The sequence below is a fragment of the Neomonachus schauinslandi genome, chromosome 14 (genome assembly GCF_002201575.2).
Source record: "Neomonachus schauinslandi chromosome 14, ASM220157v2, whole genome shotgun sequence".
NCBI lineage: Eukaryota > Metazoa > Chordata > Mammalia > Carnivora > Phocidae > Neomonachus > Neomonachus schauinslandi.
This window is the reverse complement of record NC_058416.1, coordinates 70892331-70909527: the sequence shown is the minus strand read 5'-3', so window position 1 is coordinate 70909527 and position 17197 is coordinate 70892331. Positions and strand designations below refer to the sequence as shown.

General features: G+C 42.5%; 1 protein-coding gene and 1 non-coding gene across 4 annotated transcripts; both read left to right on the top strand.

Moving 5' to 3' along the window:
* The first annotated feature begins 3753 nt into the window (after positions 1 to 3753).
* CCDC117 (coiled-coil domain containing 117) lies at positions 3754 to 15640 on the top strand. Of its 3 annotated transcripts, XM_021703428.1 has the most exons (5): positions 3754 to 4065; positions 4738 to 4788; positions 9821 to 10045; positions 10489 to 10626; positions 13825 to 15640. In XM_021703428.1, exons 1-5 carry the CDS (start codon positions 3884 to 3886, stop codon positions 14060 to 14062), a joined length of 834 nt encoding a protein of 277 aa, XP_021559103.1. In that variant the 5' UTR covers positions 3754 to 3883; the 3' UTR covers positions 14063 to 15640. The 3 variants fall into 3 exon arrangements, with proteins under 3 accessions (XP_021559103.1, XP_044776853.1, XP_044776854.1); XM_044920918.1 differs by lacking the exon at positions 4738 to 4788; XM_044920919.1 differs by lacking the exon at positions 9821 to 10045.
* Positions 7801 to 7907, top strand: LOC123326659. Its single transcript, XR_006541234.1, has one exon. It is a non-coding gene; the product is annotated as a U6 spliceosomal RNA (small nuclear RNA).
* Positions 15641 to 17197: the final 1557 nt, after the last annotated feature.

Genomic DNA, 17197 nt, shown 5'->3' with positions numbered 1-17197 from the left:
GGGGGGAGGGTCAGAGGGAGAAGCAGACTCCCTGCCGAGCAGGGAGCCCGATGCGGGACTCGATCCCGGGACTCCAGGATCATGACCTGAGCCGAAGGCAGTCGCTTAACCAACTGAGCCACCCAGGCGCCCAACTCCCAACTATCTTAATGTTAATGCTTTGCTCCAGACAAAAACAACCTTAGCTTGACAACAGCCAGGCCTCCAGCATCCCAAGGGTCTTCTTTAGCATCTGAAAGTCCTTTTGGACACCTCCTTAAATCCTTACCTCCCGCCAGATGCCCAAGTATATAATCGGCCATTCCTCACAACCCCAGTGCTGCAGCTCTTTCTTCCCGTGGGTTTCCTCCGCGTGCTTTCATAAGATCACCTTTTTCGCACTGAAGCCATCTCAAGAATTCTTTCTTGGCCGTTGGCTTCAAACATCACCAACATTCCGAAACTACATCAAGAAGGATATTCAAATAATGGAGCTTCCTGTGGGATGGTATGAAGGCTTTTTTTTTTTTTTTGCTTCTGTGTACTTTTATCACCACCTCCAATCATTTTCTACTAGACTGTGTTAGTTTTATAACCAAAAAATATTGTTGTTTTTAAAAAGATAACAGATAAGATTAGCCACCAGTTGAACTGAGTCAGGAGGGTATTGTCTAAAGGTCTTTATGTCTGGGGGGCACCTGGGTGGCTCTGTTAAGCGTCTACCTTCGGCTCAGGTTATGATCCCAGGGTCCTGAATAGAGCCCCACATCAGGTTCCCTGCTCAGGGGGAGTCTGCTTCTCCCTCTCCATCTGCCCCTCCCCCTTGTTCGAGCTTGCTCTCTCCCCTCCCAAAATAAAGTCTTTTAATAAGTAAATAAAGAAATCTAGTACACTGCCTGATAAGGGATATACAACTAGTACAGAATTGTGAATGACAGGATGAATTTGGATAGGCATTCAAGAAATACAATTAGGTGGAAAGGAGTTTCAGAATGATGGAGTATGATAACTGTAAGGGCCGATGGCAGGCTGCCACAAGACAGGCCACTTTTGCATGAACATTATTTTGAGTTAAAAGCAATTAAAACCCAGCAGATTCAAGAAAAGTTCTTTACCACCCCCTCAACTGCCCGCTTTACCAGGAACAGAGCCATTAACAGAGATTCCTCTTTACCTAAGAAACTTAATATTCATAATAAGGCAACCTTTGTTTCCAAAAACATCTCACTTTCCTGCTAATGGTCTTCCTCTTTGTATTCTTGACCCCTACCCCTCTCCTTAGCTCTTGTAAGCCTCTTGTTGATTATGTTTGGAATTTCTTTTGTCTATGTGGATTTCCTGTATGCACAAAATTAAATTTGATTTTCTCTTGTAAATCTGTCTCATGTCAATTTGATTCTCAGTCCAGCTGGAGGGACTTGAAGGAAAGAGGAAAATTATTCCTGACATTCCCTTTTCATAAATATATATTTAAATTTATATGTGTATATAATATAATCTGGAAGGATATTTTTTTTTTCCAGGGGAAGAATGAGGTGGCCATTTGTTTTTTTGTTTTTTTTTTAAAGAGTTTATTTATTTATTCATGAGAGACAGAGAGAGAGAGAGAGAGAGAGAAGCAGAGGGAGAAGCAGGCTCCCAAGGAGCAGGGAGCCCAATGCGGGACTCGATCCCAGGACCCTGGGATCATGACCTGAGCCGAAGGCAGACGCTCAACCGTCTGAGCCACCCAGGCGCCCTGAGGTGGCCATTTGTAGAAATGACCCAGGAGACTATCTTTTATATCCAGTTGAAGTAAGTAGGGTGTTACCTTATGAAGGCAAAACTGGATTGTAAATGCCACTAAGAAAACTTAAATCTGATCCATTATATCACATTAGGCAAAAGAGGTTCATTTTTTTCTTAGACCATAATAAGGGCAATGAAAAAGGGAAAAAGTTAAAGAGAATATAGAAGCATTTCACAAGTAAAGCCCATAGGATTTGCTGACTGATTAAGTATGGAGGTGAATGAAAAAGAGGCATCAATAATGATGCTTAGGTTTTTGGTTAGAAAGAGAAAAGCATCTTCTGACAATTAGCCTGGTATTAGCTATCAGATAGGCTCTGGTGTCTTCCTGTCAAACAATTTCACAGAATATCAACATCAGACAAGGACTGAGACAGGGACTTCGATGGATCAAGATAAAAACAAGACCACTTCATAATCATGTCTGAATACAGATAAAAATGAACATCGTGCAAACCACAAAATTGTCCAAACATTCCCCTGACTAATATGAAGGGCTTTGCTTCCTTACCAATTACAGGTTTAGCTTCCCTTTATTCTTCCTACCTTCTAGAAAAGATCAACTAAGTTACCCAGTCATAGAATTATCCCTCCTTCCTGACAGTATTAATTTCAGACAAAGCCCTGCTTTCTTGAACCTTCCCCCAAATCACCTAAGACAGTCCCAAGTCCTATAAGAAGCTTTTTCTAATACCTCCTTACTGAGACACCTCACTGTAAGCACTCAGTAAATCTTTGTTCAATTATAGGTGTGTTCTTGGTGGGTTTTGGCTAAAGGGCACTGACTTTGGTAAAAGCAACCAGACTGGATGATAGTGTCATTCTCTGGGATGGGAAAAATGGTGATACAGGAAAGTGTTGGGGTTCGGAGCCAATTGGGCAGAAAGAGCTGTACTGGGGTCATGAGGAGTGGCCGATTATATACTTTCAAGTTGGAAGGGGGTTAGGGATAGCGTAAGTCTCTAAGGAATTTTGGAAGCAAGTTTTCCAGGACCTTGAGGGGGCTAGCTATTGTTAGGAAAAGGTCATTTATCACTTTCTAATAAAACCTTAGTCATAAGATCCTTTAGATGTATATCGGTGGCTCATGCTTGGAGGATGATTGCTAACATGTATCTTGTGGGGGGTAAAGATAAAGGAAGTTTCCAAAGGAATTTCGATATGTTAAAGTAGCCTTTCAGGATCCTGGAGGTCAGGCTAATGTCAAGCTAAGATTGCCTTTTCCCCCTAGCAAAGTATTAACATTGAGGCAGCTCTGAGTTCCTAGAGGAATGTCACTCTACCTGTTTCAAGGACTTGTCAATGGACTGTAATCAGTAAGGGAATTTAATTTTTCTTTTGCCTTTGTTTCCCACATCATTTGGGGTGGACCAACTGTGCTAGCCCCTCTGGCAAGACAGTCTTTGGAGCTAGACAGAGGCTGGAAGACCTGCCAGTACCGCTCACAGCAGTCAGGTTTTTACAGAGCCTCCAACTTGTTCCCCCTAAGGCAACACCAACTTCATTTATATTAAAACATGGAAAGAATTAATAGCTGATGTCTAATGAGTATGTATTATGTGCCAAGCACTGTTCTAAGAGATCTACTTTTGTTTGTTTTCTAAAGTAAGATCTATGCCCACCGTGGAGCTTGAACTCACCAGCCCCCCTGCCTAGATCAAAAGTTGCATGATCTACTGAGCCAGCCAGGTGCCTCAGAATCCACAGGTTTTAATTCATTTACTTCTCCCATCAATCCTAAGAAGATAGGTATTATTATTACCAGGTTTTACTGTTGAGAAAACTGAGGTACAGAGGTGTGAGGATTGGAACTTACTTCACATTCAAGGCTCACCAGAGGCATCCTCCAGCACCAGCCGGCTAAGCTGAGGCAGCCATGTCAGTTGTAGTCCGCTGGAACTGCAACTCCCGGCATCCCTCGCGGTAGCAACTCTACACACAACAAATCCCGGCGTGCCCCTGGGCGGCCCGGGGTGGAGGGTTCTAGAAGGCGTGACGTGGGGTCGAGAGCGGGATCAGAGGCGAGCAGCTCTCAGCAGTCGCTGTGGCCGCAGCTGCCGGGCCTGGGGACGCGGGTGGCCGGGGCCGCGGGCGCAGCCTCCTCGTCTCCCCGGCCATGGCTGCGCTCGGCCGGCCCTTCAGCGGCCTCCCCCTGAGCGGCGGCCCGGACTTCCTGCAGCCGCCGCCGGCCTTCTCCGGCCGGGCCTTCCCGCCGGGAGCGGACGGCGCCGAGCTGGTTCCGCGGCCGGGACTCCGCGCCGCCCCGAGCAGCCCCGGCGGGAGCGCGGCGCGCGGACGGTGAGGAGCCCGGCGGGCGCGGGGCGGGCGGGCGCGCAGCTCGGGCTCGTTAATCCTCCTCACGACCCTCTGTGGGGGGCTTCTGAGCTCCCAGATAGCAGGCGAGAAACTGATGCCGGGGACGTTAACTGTAAGTCGCCCGGGGCCGCACAGCCCGGGAATCCGGGTCTGACCTCCGCCGGCCTGCTGCTCCGAGAAGTGAGGAGACTTTGCCGAGCTCACCCAGGGCGCGGGCCGGGATTGGAACCCGGGCCGATCGGAGTCTGGCCGTCCCCTCGGCGCGGCCGCCGGTGCGAACTTTGGTGCCTCACGGACACTCGGTTTCTCATCCGCAAAGTGGGACAGAAATGGGTCCTGCTGGTGAGATCGTGGAAGTAAAGTGCTTAGCACAGTGCCTGCCCCAGATACGTTTTCCCTATGTCGTCCCCCCAAATTTATTTCCCACTCCCTTGACAATAAGTTGAGATTTCAACTTAGAGTTCTGTCGGGACCACCCAACCTGAGCGACCTTGTGATCTGTATATCCAATCCCAGGCGGCAAGGAAAGGGACAGCCGGTACTCGTGGGATGGGCGAGATTATTGGGAAAGGGAGAGTGGATGCCGAAAGCACAGCCTCAGTGAATTTCTCAATTGACTGATTTTTTTTTTTTTTTTTTTTTTGGTTTCAACAGTGTGTCAGTTCGCTGTAAAAAGAAACACAAGCGAGAGGAGGAGGATGATGAGTAAGTTTCAGGTGCCATTTATTCACTTTATGATCACTTAACCTGTTGCCTATCCTCAACTACTTATTTTAAGAGAAAAGGTGAAATATTAAGTATCTCTGCAAGGAGGCACAAGGAACTGGTAACGGTGGTTGCCTATTAAGGGAAGTAACTGGGTAGCCGGCATGTCAGAGGGAAACTTTTGTCTCTGTAATCCTTAGTAACGTTTGAATTTTCATCCGTGTGAATATTATTATATGTACAAAGTAAAAGGATTTCAAGTGTGGGAAAGGATACACATTGTAAAGTCTTAGAGTACATACTCCCCTTTTCTCCCTGTTACCTGTTTCCTGTTTCTCCTTTGGAAGATAATCTAAAAACTTTATAACTGCATATACCTCTGGTTTTCTATATTTGTAAGAAGGTAACTCTTCACATTGTGCAACACATTGATCTTTTCATTTTATTCTCCAGTAGCTTGTTGAGTATGGGCACATAGGGTTCTACCTAATTTCTTCTGCAATATTGAGTAGAATAGTATTGTAAGGCTAGGTATAGATCATTAACCAGTCTCCTGTTGATAGATTTCTAAATTAGGTCTAATCTTTTGCTTTTACTGTGGATTAAATCTGTCATGCCTGTTCTTTTTAAAGTTCCTTGTATATATTTGCAAGTAGGTTAATGGATTTCTAGATGGTGAATTGCATGCATTTTAAATTTTGAAGAGTTGTTGCCAATTTATATTCCTTTTAACAGTGGAAATGCCTATTTCTCCATCTTCTCACCAGAACTGTATTTTCAAACTTTTTCACTTCACTCATAGGTTTAAATATTACATCTCATAGGCAGGCAGTCTAATAGAAAAATGAGCGAAAGAATCCCTCAGAGAGGATATCCAAATGACCAACAAATGAAAGGTGTTCATTTGACCTTATCAGTCTTCAGGGAAATGCCTAGTAAAGCCTCAGTGAGATATGTTACTTTACCACCAGGTACTGGAGCATCAGTTACTGCAATACTATGGATGAGAATGTAAATCGGTACAAGCACTTTGGGAAGTAGTTTGGCGTTATCTAGTAAGTTAAAGACATACATACCCTATTACCCAACGTTCCCCTCTTGAGTGTGTACACGCTTGTAACAAGAGACACATACAAGAAAGTTCATAGCATCCTTGTTCATAATAGCTCAAAACTAGAAACAACCTATATGTCCCTCCGTAATAAAATGGATAAAGTAAATTACAAATTCATACAGTGGAGTTCTATTCAGCAAAAAGGGAAAAAGGAATATGACATCTATCATCATGGATATGTCTCGAGAATAATATGAGCAAAAGAAACATCCCAAGAATATATACAGTACTATAACATAGTGTTTGCCTGTAGGGAGAAGGAAATAAAGTACCATTTGGGGATGTTGGCAGTGGTCTACGACTTGAATGTTATTTTAATGGATGTTTGTTTTCTAATTATGCATTGAATTGTATAAGCATAGGATCTTATAGTTAAAATTAGATCATTTTTGGTTTTTAAGACCACTACTTTAATTTATATTTTGTAAAGTTAATTTGAACATCTTTCTATTTAATCCATTTGTGTTTGTGTGACTTGTTCCTGTTTCTGCACATTTTCTATTGGCTTATTGATCTTTTTCATGTTCATCTATAAGAAATCTTTACTTAGGACGCCTAGGTGGCTCAGTTGGTTAAGCGACTCCCTTCAGCTCAGGTCATGATCCCGGAGTCCCGGGGTCGAGTCCCGCATCGGGCTCCCTGCTCGGCAGGGAGTCTGCTTCTCCCTCTGACCCTCCTCCCTCTCATGCTCTCTGTCTCTCATTCTCTGTGTCTCAAATAAATAAATAAAATCTTTAAAAAAAAAAATCTTAAAGAAATCAGTACTTTTATTATGGGTGTTATGTTTCCCCAAATTTGTCATTCGTCTTTTAACTTTGTATATGTTTTGCGTGTTTGTTTTTTGGCCAGCAGAAACTGGATTTTCTAACCTTGCTGATGCATAGGCTAAATAGCTTTGAAAGTTGCCTTAGCTTAAAAACCACCAGACCAGACAATATTTATATTCGTTATTGCCTTGGGATTGCTGCAGATACACAGGGATCTCTTTGCTTTTGTCTTGTGGAGTACACTCTAAGAGATAATTGAATAGGGATGGGTGGCTCAGTCTGTTGAGCGTGTGACACCTGGTTTTGGCTCAGGTCCTTATCTCAGGGTCATGAGATCGAGTCCAGCGTCTCCACATGCAGAGGGGAGTCAGCTTCACTCCCTCTGCCCCTCCCCCTGCTTGCTTGCTCTCTCTCTTCCCAAAATAAAAAATAAAAATAAAAAAAAACGAGAGAGATAATTGAATAAAGAGTTCCAGTGTGAAAAGTTTGAAGCGTAAAATCTGTTGACTTAAAAATTTAACCCGCCTTTGGGGTCCTTGGCTGGCTCAGTCTGTAGAGCATGGGATCCTTGATCTGGGGTGGGGGCAGTTGTGAATTCAAGCCCCACATTGGGTGTAGAGCTTACTTTATTAAAAAAAAAAAAAAAACTAGCTGCCTTTAATTTAAAGGAGAAATTGAGGCCCTGAGAATGAGGAACTTGACATTTGAATATCTAATGCCCAGAAGTGTGCTGCCCACCTGCCACTTCCATAGCTCTTATCTATACTTTGGAGTCTTTTATATCATATTTTCTTTGAAACTTAATTATCATTGATCTCTAATTATTTGCAAAATGCACTACAGGCATGAAATAATATAGTCCAAATCATGTTGGAGGTCAGAGATCAGAACCCAGCTCTTACACTCAGTTGCATTTCATAGTTGAATTATTGGATGTGCTAGGAAATTACCTGTCCCCTCTAGGTTTATTCTGCTTTTTCTTAGCTGGTTTTATGTGTCTAGTTTTTCTCCTGCTTTCCAAAACACCACACCATAAAACTATCCAAATATTACAGAAATATGTGATGTATAGTTAGACATTCTTAATATTTTCTTATCAATTAAAACCACTTGTAAACTAAACATATTCTTGCGCTTACTCTGGCAGCACAGAGGCTAAAATTGGACTGATACACAGAAGATTAGCATGGGCCCTGTGCAAGGATAATATGCAAATTTGTGAGGGGTTCCATATATTTAGATTATAGCCACAGTTGTATAGCATAAGACAGAGCGTTGTAGAATCACTGTTTTTTTGTTTGTTTTTTTTAAAGATTTTATTTATTCACTTGACAGAGACACAGCGAGAGAGGGAACACAAGCAGGGGGAGTGGGAGAGGGAGCAGCAGGCTTCCCGCAGAGCAGGGAGCCCGATGCGGGGCTCGATCCCAGGGCCCTGGGATCATGACCGGAGCCGAAGGCAGACGCTTAACGACTGAGCCACCCAGGCGCCCCTAGAATCACTATGTTGTACACCTGAAACTAATGTAACATTGCATGTCAACTATACTCAGAAAAGGGCTGCCTTCAACCTCTCAGACTATGAAAAAGACTCATTGGGGAGTCTGCTTCTCCCTCTCTCTCGTGTGCCTGCGCTCTCTCGCTCTCTCTCTGTCTCTCTCAAATAAATAAATAAAATCTTAAAAAAAAAAACTATACTCAAAAAAGACCTCAAAAAACTAAAGATTTAAAAAAATTATTTGTCAATTCCAGTAAAAGTCTAGGTTCAGGAGAGCATCATTATTTGTCAGATTTTATATTGCCAGAGACTTTAATGTTGATTTTTTTTTTTAAAGATTTTATTTATTTATTTGAGAGAGAGAGAATGAGAGAGAGCAAGCACATGAGAGGGGGGAGGGTCAGAGGGAGAAGCAGACTCCCTGCCGAGCAGGGAGCCTGATGCGGGACTCGATCCAGGGACTCCAGGATCATGACCTGAGCCGAAGGCAGTCGCCCAACCAGCTGAGCCACCCATGCGCCCTAATGTTGATTTTTTGGTAGTCTTTTTTTTTTTTTTTTTTTTTTTGTAGTCTTAACATGATTAGAAATTTCTGTTTGTAAAATACATACCACTTCCTTTGACCTTCAGTTTAGAGACTTGTAAGCTGTGGTAGCCATTAATGATTTTTTTGACTTTTTTTTTTTTTTTTAAGTTGCAGAGCTGTGTTTGTTTTTGAGGTTACACTTGCTGATGCCCAAGCAATAAAGTACATCTGGTCTAAGTACTTAAATAGAATAGGCCCAGCTTCAGACAATTTTCAGCTAAACTGGGCACACTGCAGTGTATGCAAATACTAGTTCATGGTAAGAGCTTGAATGGTTGAACTTCCCTAAGAAGGCCATAAGTTTCAGTGAAAATGACATAGAGCTAGGACTTTGGAGCTCTGGCTTCTGGTACCTAACATGCAGCTCTACCTTATGTGACACTTAGGAGGAGGCACTTTAGCTTTTGTAGGTCTTAGTTTCCAAATCTGCAAAACAAAAAAATTGATGAACTCGAAGAGCTCTATGTAATAGAAATTTTTCTAGGAAGTGGAAATGGTTTATGTTACAAGGTGGGAGAAAAATGTTACACCATTACTAGTAGGGGACTTAGAGCCAAATGACAGTCTTCTGACATTTCAGAGAGGACCAAGAAATAAGCAGTATCCTCTGCAACCTGTACTACTTGGAACAGACCTGATGAAGCATTATCTTTTGCCATAAGGGAAAATAGGGTGCCTGTCGACCACCTCCCCATATGGAGCAAGCAGAATTAGGACAAAATATGGCTGGTGCTGAACTGCTGCTTGTGGTTTTGCTTTCTTTACTTTCCACTTGACCTATCCAGAGCCAAATAAATAGGAATGACTTTAAGTTCCCACACTGAACACTAATCTGAAAAAGCACAATCTTGCAGGTGCAGTCTAATTTGGTAGAGAGCAGTAGAAGAAAACATCTCAAGGAAGCTCTCAGAATGACAAAAGAAAAGCATGATTTTCTATCTTATAGTCACACACTGTCAAAAATCAGAGGTTTTTGTTTTGTTTTTTTACATAAGAGTTTGGTTAGAGAAAGGGATGATAAACATTTCATTTATATGACTGAATTTTCATTGAATTTTTTTTTTCAGTTGTCCAGTAAGAAAGAAAAGGCTAACTGAAGCAGGGCTCTGTGCTGGTCCTAACGACTGGATTCTTTGTGCACATCAGGCTATAGAGAGTCATGGAGTAAATCCGTGCACTAGTGGCCTCTCTGCACCTGGCATGTTAGATGTTATTTGTGAAGAAATGGATCAGACAACCGGAGAACCACAGTGTGAAGTTGCCCGAAGGAGGCTTCAAGAAATCGAGGACAGGTAAATGGGTATCGTATATCATTGGCTTATTGCGGATCCCATGTGACATCTCTACTCTTTTAAGCTAGTCTAATTCATCATTTGGTGGTAACAGTGATCTTCAACCTCTCAGACTATGAAAAATACGAGAACTCAAAGTTGACACATTAAATGTCAAACTTTTCTCATAGAACTGTGCTAAATATTTTCACCTGTCTGTGAATATTAATTTTTTGGTTTATGGGAGCTTTCAGGGACACATTCTTCAAATATGATTGCATCTGTTGACTGAAACGTTGAGTAACTCTTCTGTGTGTACATTTTTCACTCAGAACTTCATATTTTACTTGATCTTTCCCTGTAGCACTTGCTGCTTTTATTTTGTTTTTAAATTTCGTCCAATTAATAGAATAAATAATAGCTCGACTAACTTTTCTCTCTTTGCTTCTGCTGTCTTTATTTAGGATAATTGATGAAGATGAAGAAGTGGAAGCTGACAGAAATATTAACTATCTCCCCAGTCTTGTTCTTTCTGATACCATGAAAACAGGTTTGAAGAGGGAATTTGATGAAGTCTTTACGAAGAAAATGATTGAGTCCATGTAAGTGTTGGTTCCTGGTTTCCATTTATTTTTAAAAATTTATTTTTTAGAGCCAGAGCGCACGGGTGGGCGGCAGGAGGGAACAGAGGGGGACGGACAAGCAGACTCTGTGCTGAGCACAGAGCCTGATGTGGGGCTCGATCCCAGGATCCTGAGATAAGGACCTGAGCCAAAATCAAGAGTTGGGTGATTAACCGAGAAACCCAGTGTCTCCAGATACAGCCCGTCCTATGTTAGTCATCTCTCCATCCCCTGATCACCAGCAAAATGAAAGCACAGTGGGTTTTGTATTTAGTTCAGGTTGGATACAGACCTTTATCCTAGTTCATTGGGGTTGAGCAAAATGCTGTGCAAGAAGTTTGAAGTATGCAGGAGTGGCTGCCTTACCTTCTTAACCCCCAGTTCTTTTGAAGTCCTGAAATGCACTATTGTCTAATAATCGGGGTTGGGAGGATTGGCAAGAGAGCCCTTTCTCCCAAATTCTTGTCATAGGATATAGGAACCACATTTCAAAAGCTCTCGTTTACTAGCCTGTCAGTTATCCAGGAACACCACTGAGACTTAGAAATCAAACCAAAAGAAATCTCCCAGTAGTCAAAATAGTTACCACAAAGGCTACACTCTTATCTCATAGTGGATAGCCCCTCAGGGCTTTAGCTCTAAGCCATTTTGCTCTTAAGCCTAGTTTATTTATTTATTTTTTTAAATATTTATTTGACAGCGAGAGGGGGAACATAAGCAGGGGGAGTGGGAGAGGGAGAAGCAGGCTTCCCGCAGAGCAGGGAGCCCGATGCGGGGCTCGATCCCGGGACCCCGGGATCATGACCTGAGCCGAAGGCAGACGCTTAACGACTGAGCCACCCAGGGGCCCCAAGTTAAGCCTAGTTTAATGAGCTCAGTTACCTGATTTCCTAGGTCATCGGAGTAGAAACACAGGAACAGCAAGTGAGAACAAACTCAAAGTAGTGAGTGGTGACAGTATAGTGTGAGGACAAAAGAGGAAACTAGAAAGCAAACATCAGGGCCTACGGGCGCCTGGGTGGCTCAGTTGGTTAGGCGACTGCCTTCGGCTCAGGTCATGATCCTGGAGTCCCAGGATTGAGTCCCGCATCGGGCTCCCTGCTCAGCGGAGAGTCTGCTTCTCCCTCTGACCCTCCCTCCTCTCATGCTCTATCTCATTCTCTCTCTCAAATAAATGAATAAAATCTTTAAAAAAACAAAAAACAAAAAACATCAGAGCCTAAAAAACGAAGCAGCCTGGGGCTATTAACATAAGAACTAATGATAGCCCTATAATTCTTTTTTTTTTTTTTAAGATTTTATTTATTTATTTGACAGAGAGAGACACAGCAAAAGAAGGGAACACAAGCAGGGGGAGTGGGAGAGGGAGAAGCAGGCTTCCCGCCGAGCAGAGCGCCCAATGTGGGGCTCGATCCCAGGAGCCTGGGATCATGACCCGAGCCGAAGGCAGACGCTCAACAACTGAGCCGCCCACACGCCCCGATAGCCTTGTAACTCTTATAGTCCTTGAGCTTACATGATCTGAAGCAGTCATTATCCATGTGTAAAATAGTAGTCAGGTTATAAAGTGCTATTTGGGTCTTGCCTAGAAAAGACTGTAGGTAGATTTGATACTCAGTGAGGGTAGGTGTCAGGTATCTGAAAAAATCTCTGAGAAGACCAGCCCCAGTGATGCCAGGTAGATGAAGAATTACTGCTTTGGCCACAGTGGGTTCAGCTGATGTTAGATCACAGAGGTTTTGCATTAGCCCCCTGACTTGGGCTTATAATTTTAACTACCCAGCTCTGAGGGTGGGTAAATAGTTTAGCCAAGAGTAAGCAGGCCATGTTGTCTTACAGCCTAAAAAATAGCACTTTCTGCATTTTTTTTTTGAAGAATTTATTTATTTATTTGACGGAGACACAGCGAGAGAGGGAACACAAGCAGGCCTCTCGTGGAGCAGGGAGCCTGACGCAGGGCTCAATCCCAGGACCCTGGGATCACGACCCGAGCCAAAGGCAGACACTTTAACGACTGAGCCACCCAGGTGCCCCGCACTTTCTGCTCTTGGTAGTTTTCCAAAAGCTAGCATTTGGGGGTACTCTTCATTGTGGTTTATTTTGTCTAACTTGCCTTTGGGTCCCGGAAACTATCAAGCCATCATTGGATGGAGGAGGACTGAGGGGCAGGCAGGCATTGGGGCCATAATGTTTTGGGCTTACTGCAAAAAGCATTCTACTTTGTAGCTGTACTAAGCAAAAGGCATACGGAGATACTTTTAATGTATTTGGTCAGTATTTCATTTTCATTTATAAAGGTTTAGTACAGGGTAGTAGCCCATACCTACTCATATTAACCACAATTTAAGGAATTTATAACACTAAATCAAGGGCCTCTATTTTTTACATTGGATGTTTTTAATTGCTTTTATTTTAAAGATCTTGAGTAATCTCTACACCCAACATGGGGCTTGAACTCAGAACCCCAAGATCAAGAGTTGCATGCTCTACTGACTGAGCCTGTCAGGCACCCCTCTGTTACTTTTTTTTTTTTAAGATTTATTTATTTGACAGAGAGAGAGCACAAGTAGGCAGAGAGGCAGGCAGAGGGAGAGGGAGAAGCAGACTCTCCACTGAGCAGGGAGCCCGACGTGGGGCTTGATCCCAGGACTCTGGGATCACGACCCGAGCCGAAGGCAGCCGCTTAACCGACTGAGCCACCCAGACGCCCCATCCCCTGTATTACCTTTAACCACAGCATCAGTACAGCTAGTTGGTGTGGTTAAATATATGTGCAGAATAGGGGCACCTGAATGGCTCAGTCTGTTAAGGATCCGACTCTTGATTTCAGCTCTGGTCATGATTTCAGGGTCCTGGGATCGAGCCCTGTGGCCTGCTCCATGCTCATCGGGGAGTCTGCTTGGGATTCTTGCTTGCTCTGTTTCTCTCCCTCTGCTCCTCTCCCTCCCCCCATGTGTGCGCATGCGTGTTCTCGCTAAATCTCTAAAAATATGGGTAGAGCTGTAAAATTGTATTTGAGTGGCCTTTCTAAAGATCTATTTAGATCACATAAATCTCCTATTTTGATGCCGTCAGTTCTTAATTCTAGATATCTGGTAGCAAATGTTAGCTTTCGACATGTATCTTTTATTTCCATATCCTAAAATTTTTTATAAAAATCTGTATTTTATGTCTTAGGAGCCGTCCTTCCATGGAGCTCGTGCTCTGGAAACCTCTCCCTGAACTCCTTTCTAATAAGCCAAAGCCGTCATCTAATGCTAAGAACTACACGGGAGAGAGCCAAACTAAGCATGCAGCTGCCAGCACTGCCTTCCCTGGGAGAACTGAACTGTTCTTGGAACCTCGGCAAACAGGGATGCCTGTTTACAATAGTTTGGAGACAGCTGCTTGCACAGAAGAAGAGATGGAACTCTAGAAACCAGTTTCTATGCTAAAAGTTGTCAAATTTTAGAAGGCTCATGTGTTTAGTAGTGAGTCTAGTTGTATTTGTATAGTGTAGGGACTTGAAAGTTTTATGAAACGGGTGTAATAATATCTCCACCTGTGATTTGGGGTGGGACTCTAATTTTGGGTAGCCATTTCGTGAATCCAACTTTTTGCCAAGGAAGCTTGTCTCAAACAGTTTTCCACGGGGCTTATTAAGGAAATGGAAATTACAGCCCGCAAAGGCAAGTATGGAAGCTGTGTGTCTAAGGGTGACTTAAGTCATCAGTCACATTGTCTAAACCATTCAGATAGTTGGCGAATATTCAGACACTTGAATTTGAAACAATGCATTAAGAAAGAAGGATGCTCCTACTATGACTGTATCCTGACAGCCAAGTCAGAACTGTGTCTATAGATCGGAGCTCGTTTACAGTGGTGACATATTATATATGATTGGGAAGAGGAGGAAGGAAAGCAGTAGTGTAGACTATTGCTAAGATTTAACAGAGGCTCTGAAGCTTATATATTGTCAATTCTGTGTAGCTGCATTGATTAAATAGCATTGTGGCTCACTTCTTAGCCTCTGAAAATGTAATGAAAATACAAAGAAAAGGTTTTTCCTTCAAGGCTTTTTTGCCTTGTGCTACTGTTGCTCCTTGGTTTCCCTTGCATAATTGATAAGCCCAGTTATTCAGGAATGTTTACAAATTAATTAACTTTGAGCGATTGTTAAAAAGTGATTGTGAGGTAACCCATGTGCAAATTGGCTATGGGAGAAGCCTCCCTTAAGTAATCCCAAGAACTGCCAAGTGTGGGAAGCCCAGCACTGATAGGTATTTTTTTAAAAAGGTTTACCTATATTAGCAAGTTGAGTATTTTTAGTGTTAATGTAGAAAACAATGACGATAATTAACTGAAAACATATGGGTAAGTGACACTGAGAGTTACTGAACTAGCCACTTTGCCTGGTGCTTTAGCTGTTGTGCAGTAAACCTCAGAGTTAATAGAGAATAGCTTCCTGCTAGCAGGACATCTTCATCTTGAGGAACTAAACCAGGCTCAAGGTGCCCTTTAGGGATAACCAGGATTGAAGTTTTTTATTTCTCAGGAAGGGCTCTTCTGTGTGGCAAGGACTCAGTAGTGCCAAGTAAAATAACACTTCCTTTAGTGCTACTGAATATCCACTATAACTTATTAAATGAGTGTAATAGTGTAATACTGGCCCTTACATCACACAACAGAAGACCACCCCAGTTCTTTTTGTTTTGTTTTCTGGGTTTCTTCCCCCTTTGTAGGAATCAGATACCTTGTATAGGAAAAAAATGGCTTATGCCAAGTAGAGGTGACTTTTTAGAAACCAGCTCCCAGGCATTTTAGAAACCCATGCTGAAATCCCTCCCCTTGTTACAGATGGCGTAGAAATAACAAGTCTGTTAATTGGACTGTTTCTTCCCTTGCCTGTTGTTCCTGCTTTCTCTGTTTCTGTCTGGATAGTCAGGAAAAAATTTAATGTTTAATATTTAAACAATATTTAATATCTACACAGTAAAATTATTCAAACTTCAAACCAGTATTAAAACCAGTTGGAAACCAGCTAATAGTTTCTTAATCTCAGATTTAGAGATGAATGTAAACTGTATTCTGTTGAAATGTGCAAGTGTTTGATTCATGCCATTTGAAGAACTCCTGCCTTTAAAGTCATTATTTAATGGGACCAACTTACAAAGTTTGTAGCCTTAAAGAAATCACCATCCTAAAGGAAGTTTGTTCTGGTATAACTCAAAAACATGAAGTGAATGCCCAGAATCTGGAGTTAGTCCCAGTGTTAGGGCGGAAGGGGAGGTGACAACTTTCCAAAGGACCCAAAACACACTAAGAGTGTCTTCGGTAGGAATTGTGGGCCAGGCTTCTGATCAAAGGTCTGTATGAGGAAAAGGAGGAAGAGCTCCAAAACAGGGCTCTGATACCACTGGTAAAATATAGGAGAGAATGAAGAGTCTGTTAATTAAAATCCAAACAACTTGTTTCAGGAGTCAGATTATCTGACATGATTAATTATTTCTGCAGGAAAATGGATGTTTAATGCTCCTTTTTAAACTTTATCTTTTTTGCATATGTTTGTACAGAAATTTTCTTCATCCTTGTGGTGCTTATTCATCTGAGCCGCCCCCACAGTCTCCATGCCTCTGCTTTGTTTTTCTTCTGTAGTGTAAGGCTTTTGCTTTTGCCTTAAGGTTTCCTTAGGGTATCAATAGGTCTTTTCATTTTGTACAGCTTTTGAAGCATGGATCAAACATTGGCTTACTATGCTAATGTGTGAAGAGAAAAATTATCTAAAGCAGGTGAGCTTTAATGAACAAATGTATATTTTCTCTGAGTTTGAGTAAGATGTGTGTGGGTTTATTTTTTTTTAATATAAAGTCCAGTTCTCACAAATATTAGTCATAAAAAAAGCAGAAACAAAAAACCTGCTACTCATCTTTGAAAAGGTGCAAATGTAAAATTTAGGAAAGTAGGGTGGGGGCTAGAACCATGAGAAGAATGCTTATTGTAAGCAGGTTCATTAATTATTTTCGATTTGAAACTTTCGTTAATAGTGACAAGAATGGTGCAGTACTAGAAAGGTTCTGGAAGATGCTGTCAATTTTACTTTAAAATGAGAATCTGATGTTTCTGTATTTTATTGTTTTCAATAAAACTTCTTAAGTGTTTTGACTTTGAGGTATTTGTATTCCTCACATAAGTAAAATCAGCAACCTCTGCTTTCCTCTAAATTGTATTCAATTTTTTTTAAGATTTTATTTATTTATTTGACAGAGACACAGCAAGAGAGGGAACACAAGCAGGGGGAGTGTGAGAGGGAGAAGGAGGCTTCCCGCGGAGCAGGGAGCCCAATGTGGGGCTCGATCCCAGAACCCTGGGATCATAACCTGAGCCGAAGGCAGACGCCCAACAACTGAGCCACCCAGGCGCCCCTCTAAATTGTATTTAAAGCAGCATTCATGGGTGCCTGGGTGGCTTAGTCGGTTGAGCATCTGCCTTTGGCTCAGGTCATGATCCTGGAGTCCAGGGATCAAACCCGGCCTTGCATCAGGCTTCCCTGCTCAGTGGGGAGTCTGCTTCT

What these genes read in the sequence shown, in the direction of transcription:
- CCDC117 (XM_021703428.1), top strand. Translation starts at nt 3,884, where the DNA reads ATGGCTGCGCTCGGCCGGCCCTTCAGCGGCCTCCCCCTGAGCGGCGGC. An exon ending in CGAGAGGAGGAGGATGATGA is followed by an intron (nt 4,789 to 9,820) that starts GTAAGTTTCAGG and finishes TTTTTTTTTCAG; the next exon opens with TTGTCCAGTAAGAAAGAAAA. An exon ending in AAGAAAATGATTGAGTCCAT is followed by an intron (nt 10,627 to 13,824) that starts GTAAGTGTTGGT and finishes TTTATGTCTTAG; the next exon opens with GAGCCGTCCTTCCATGGAGC.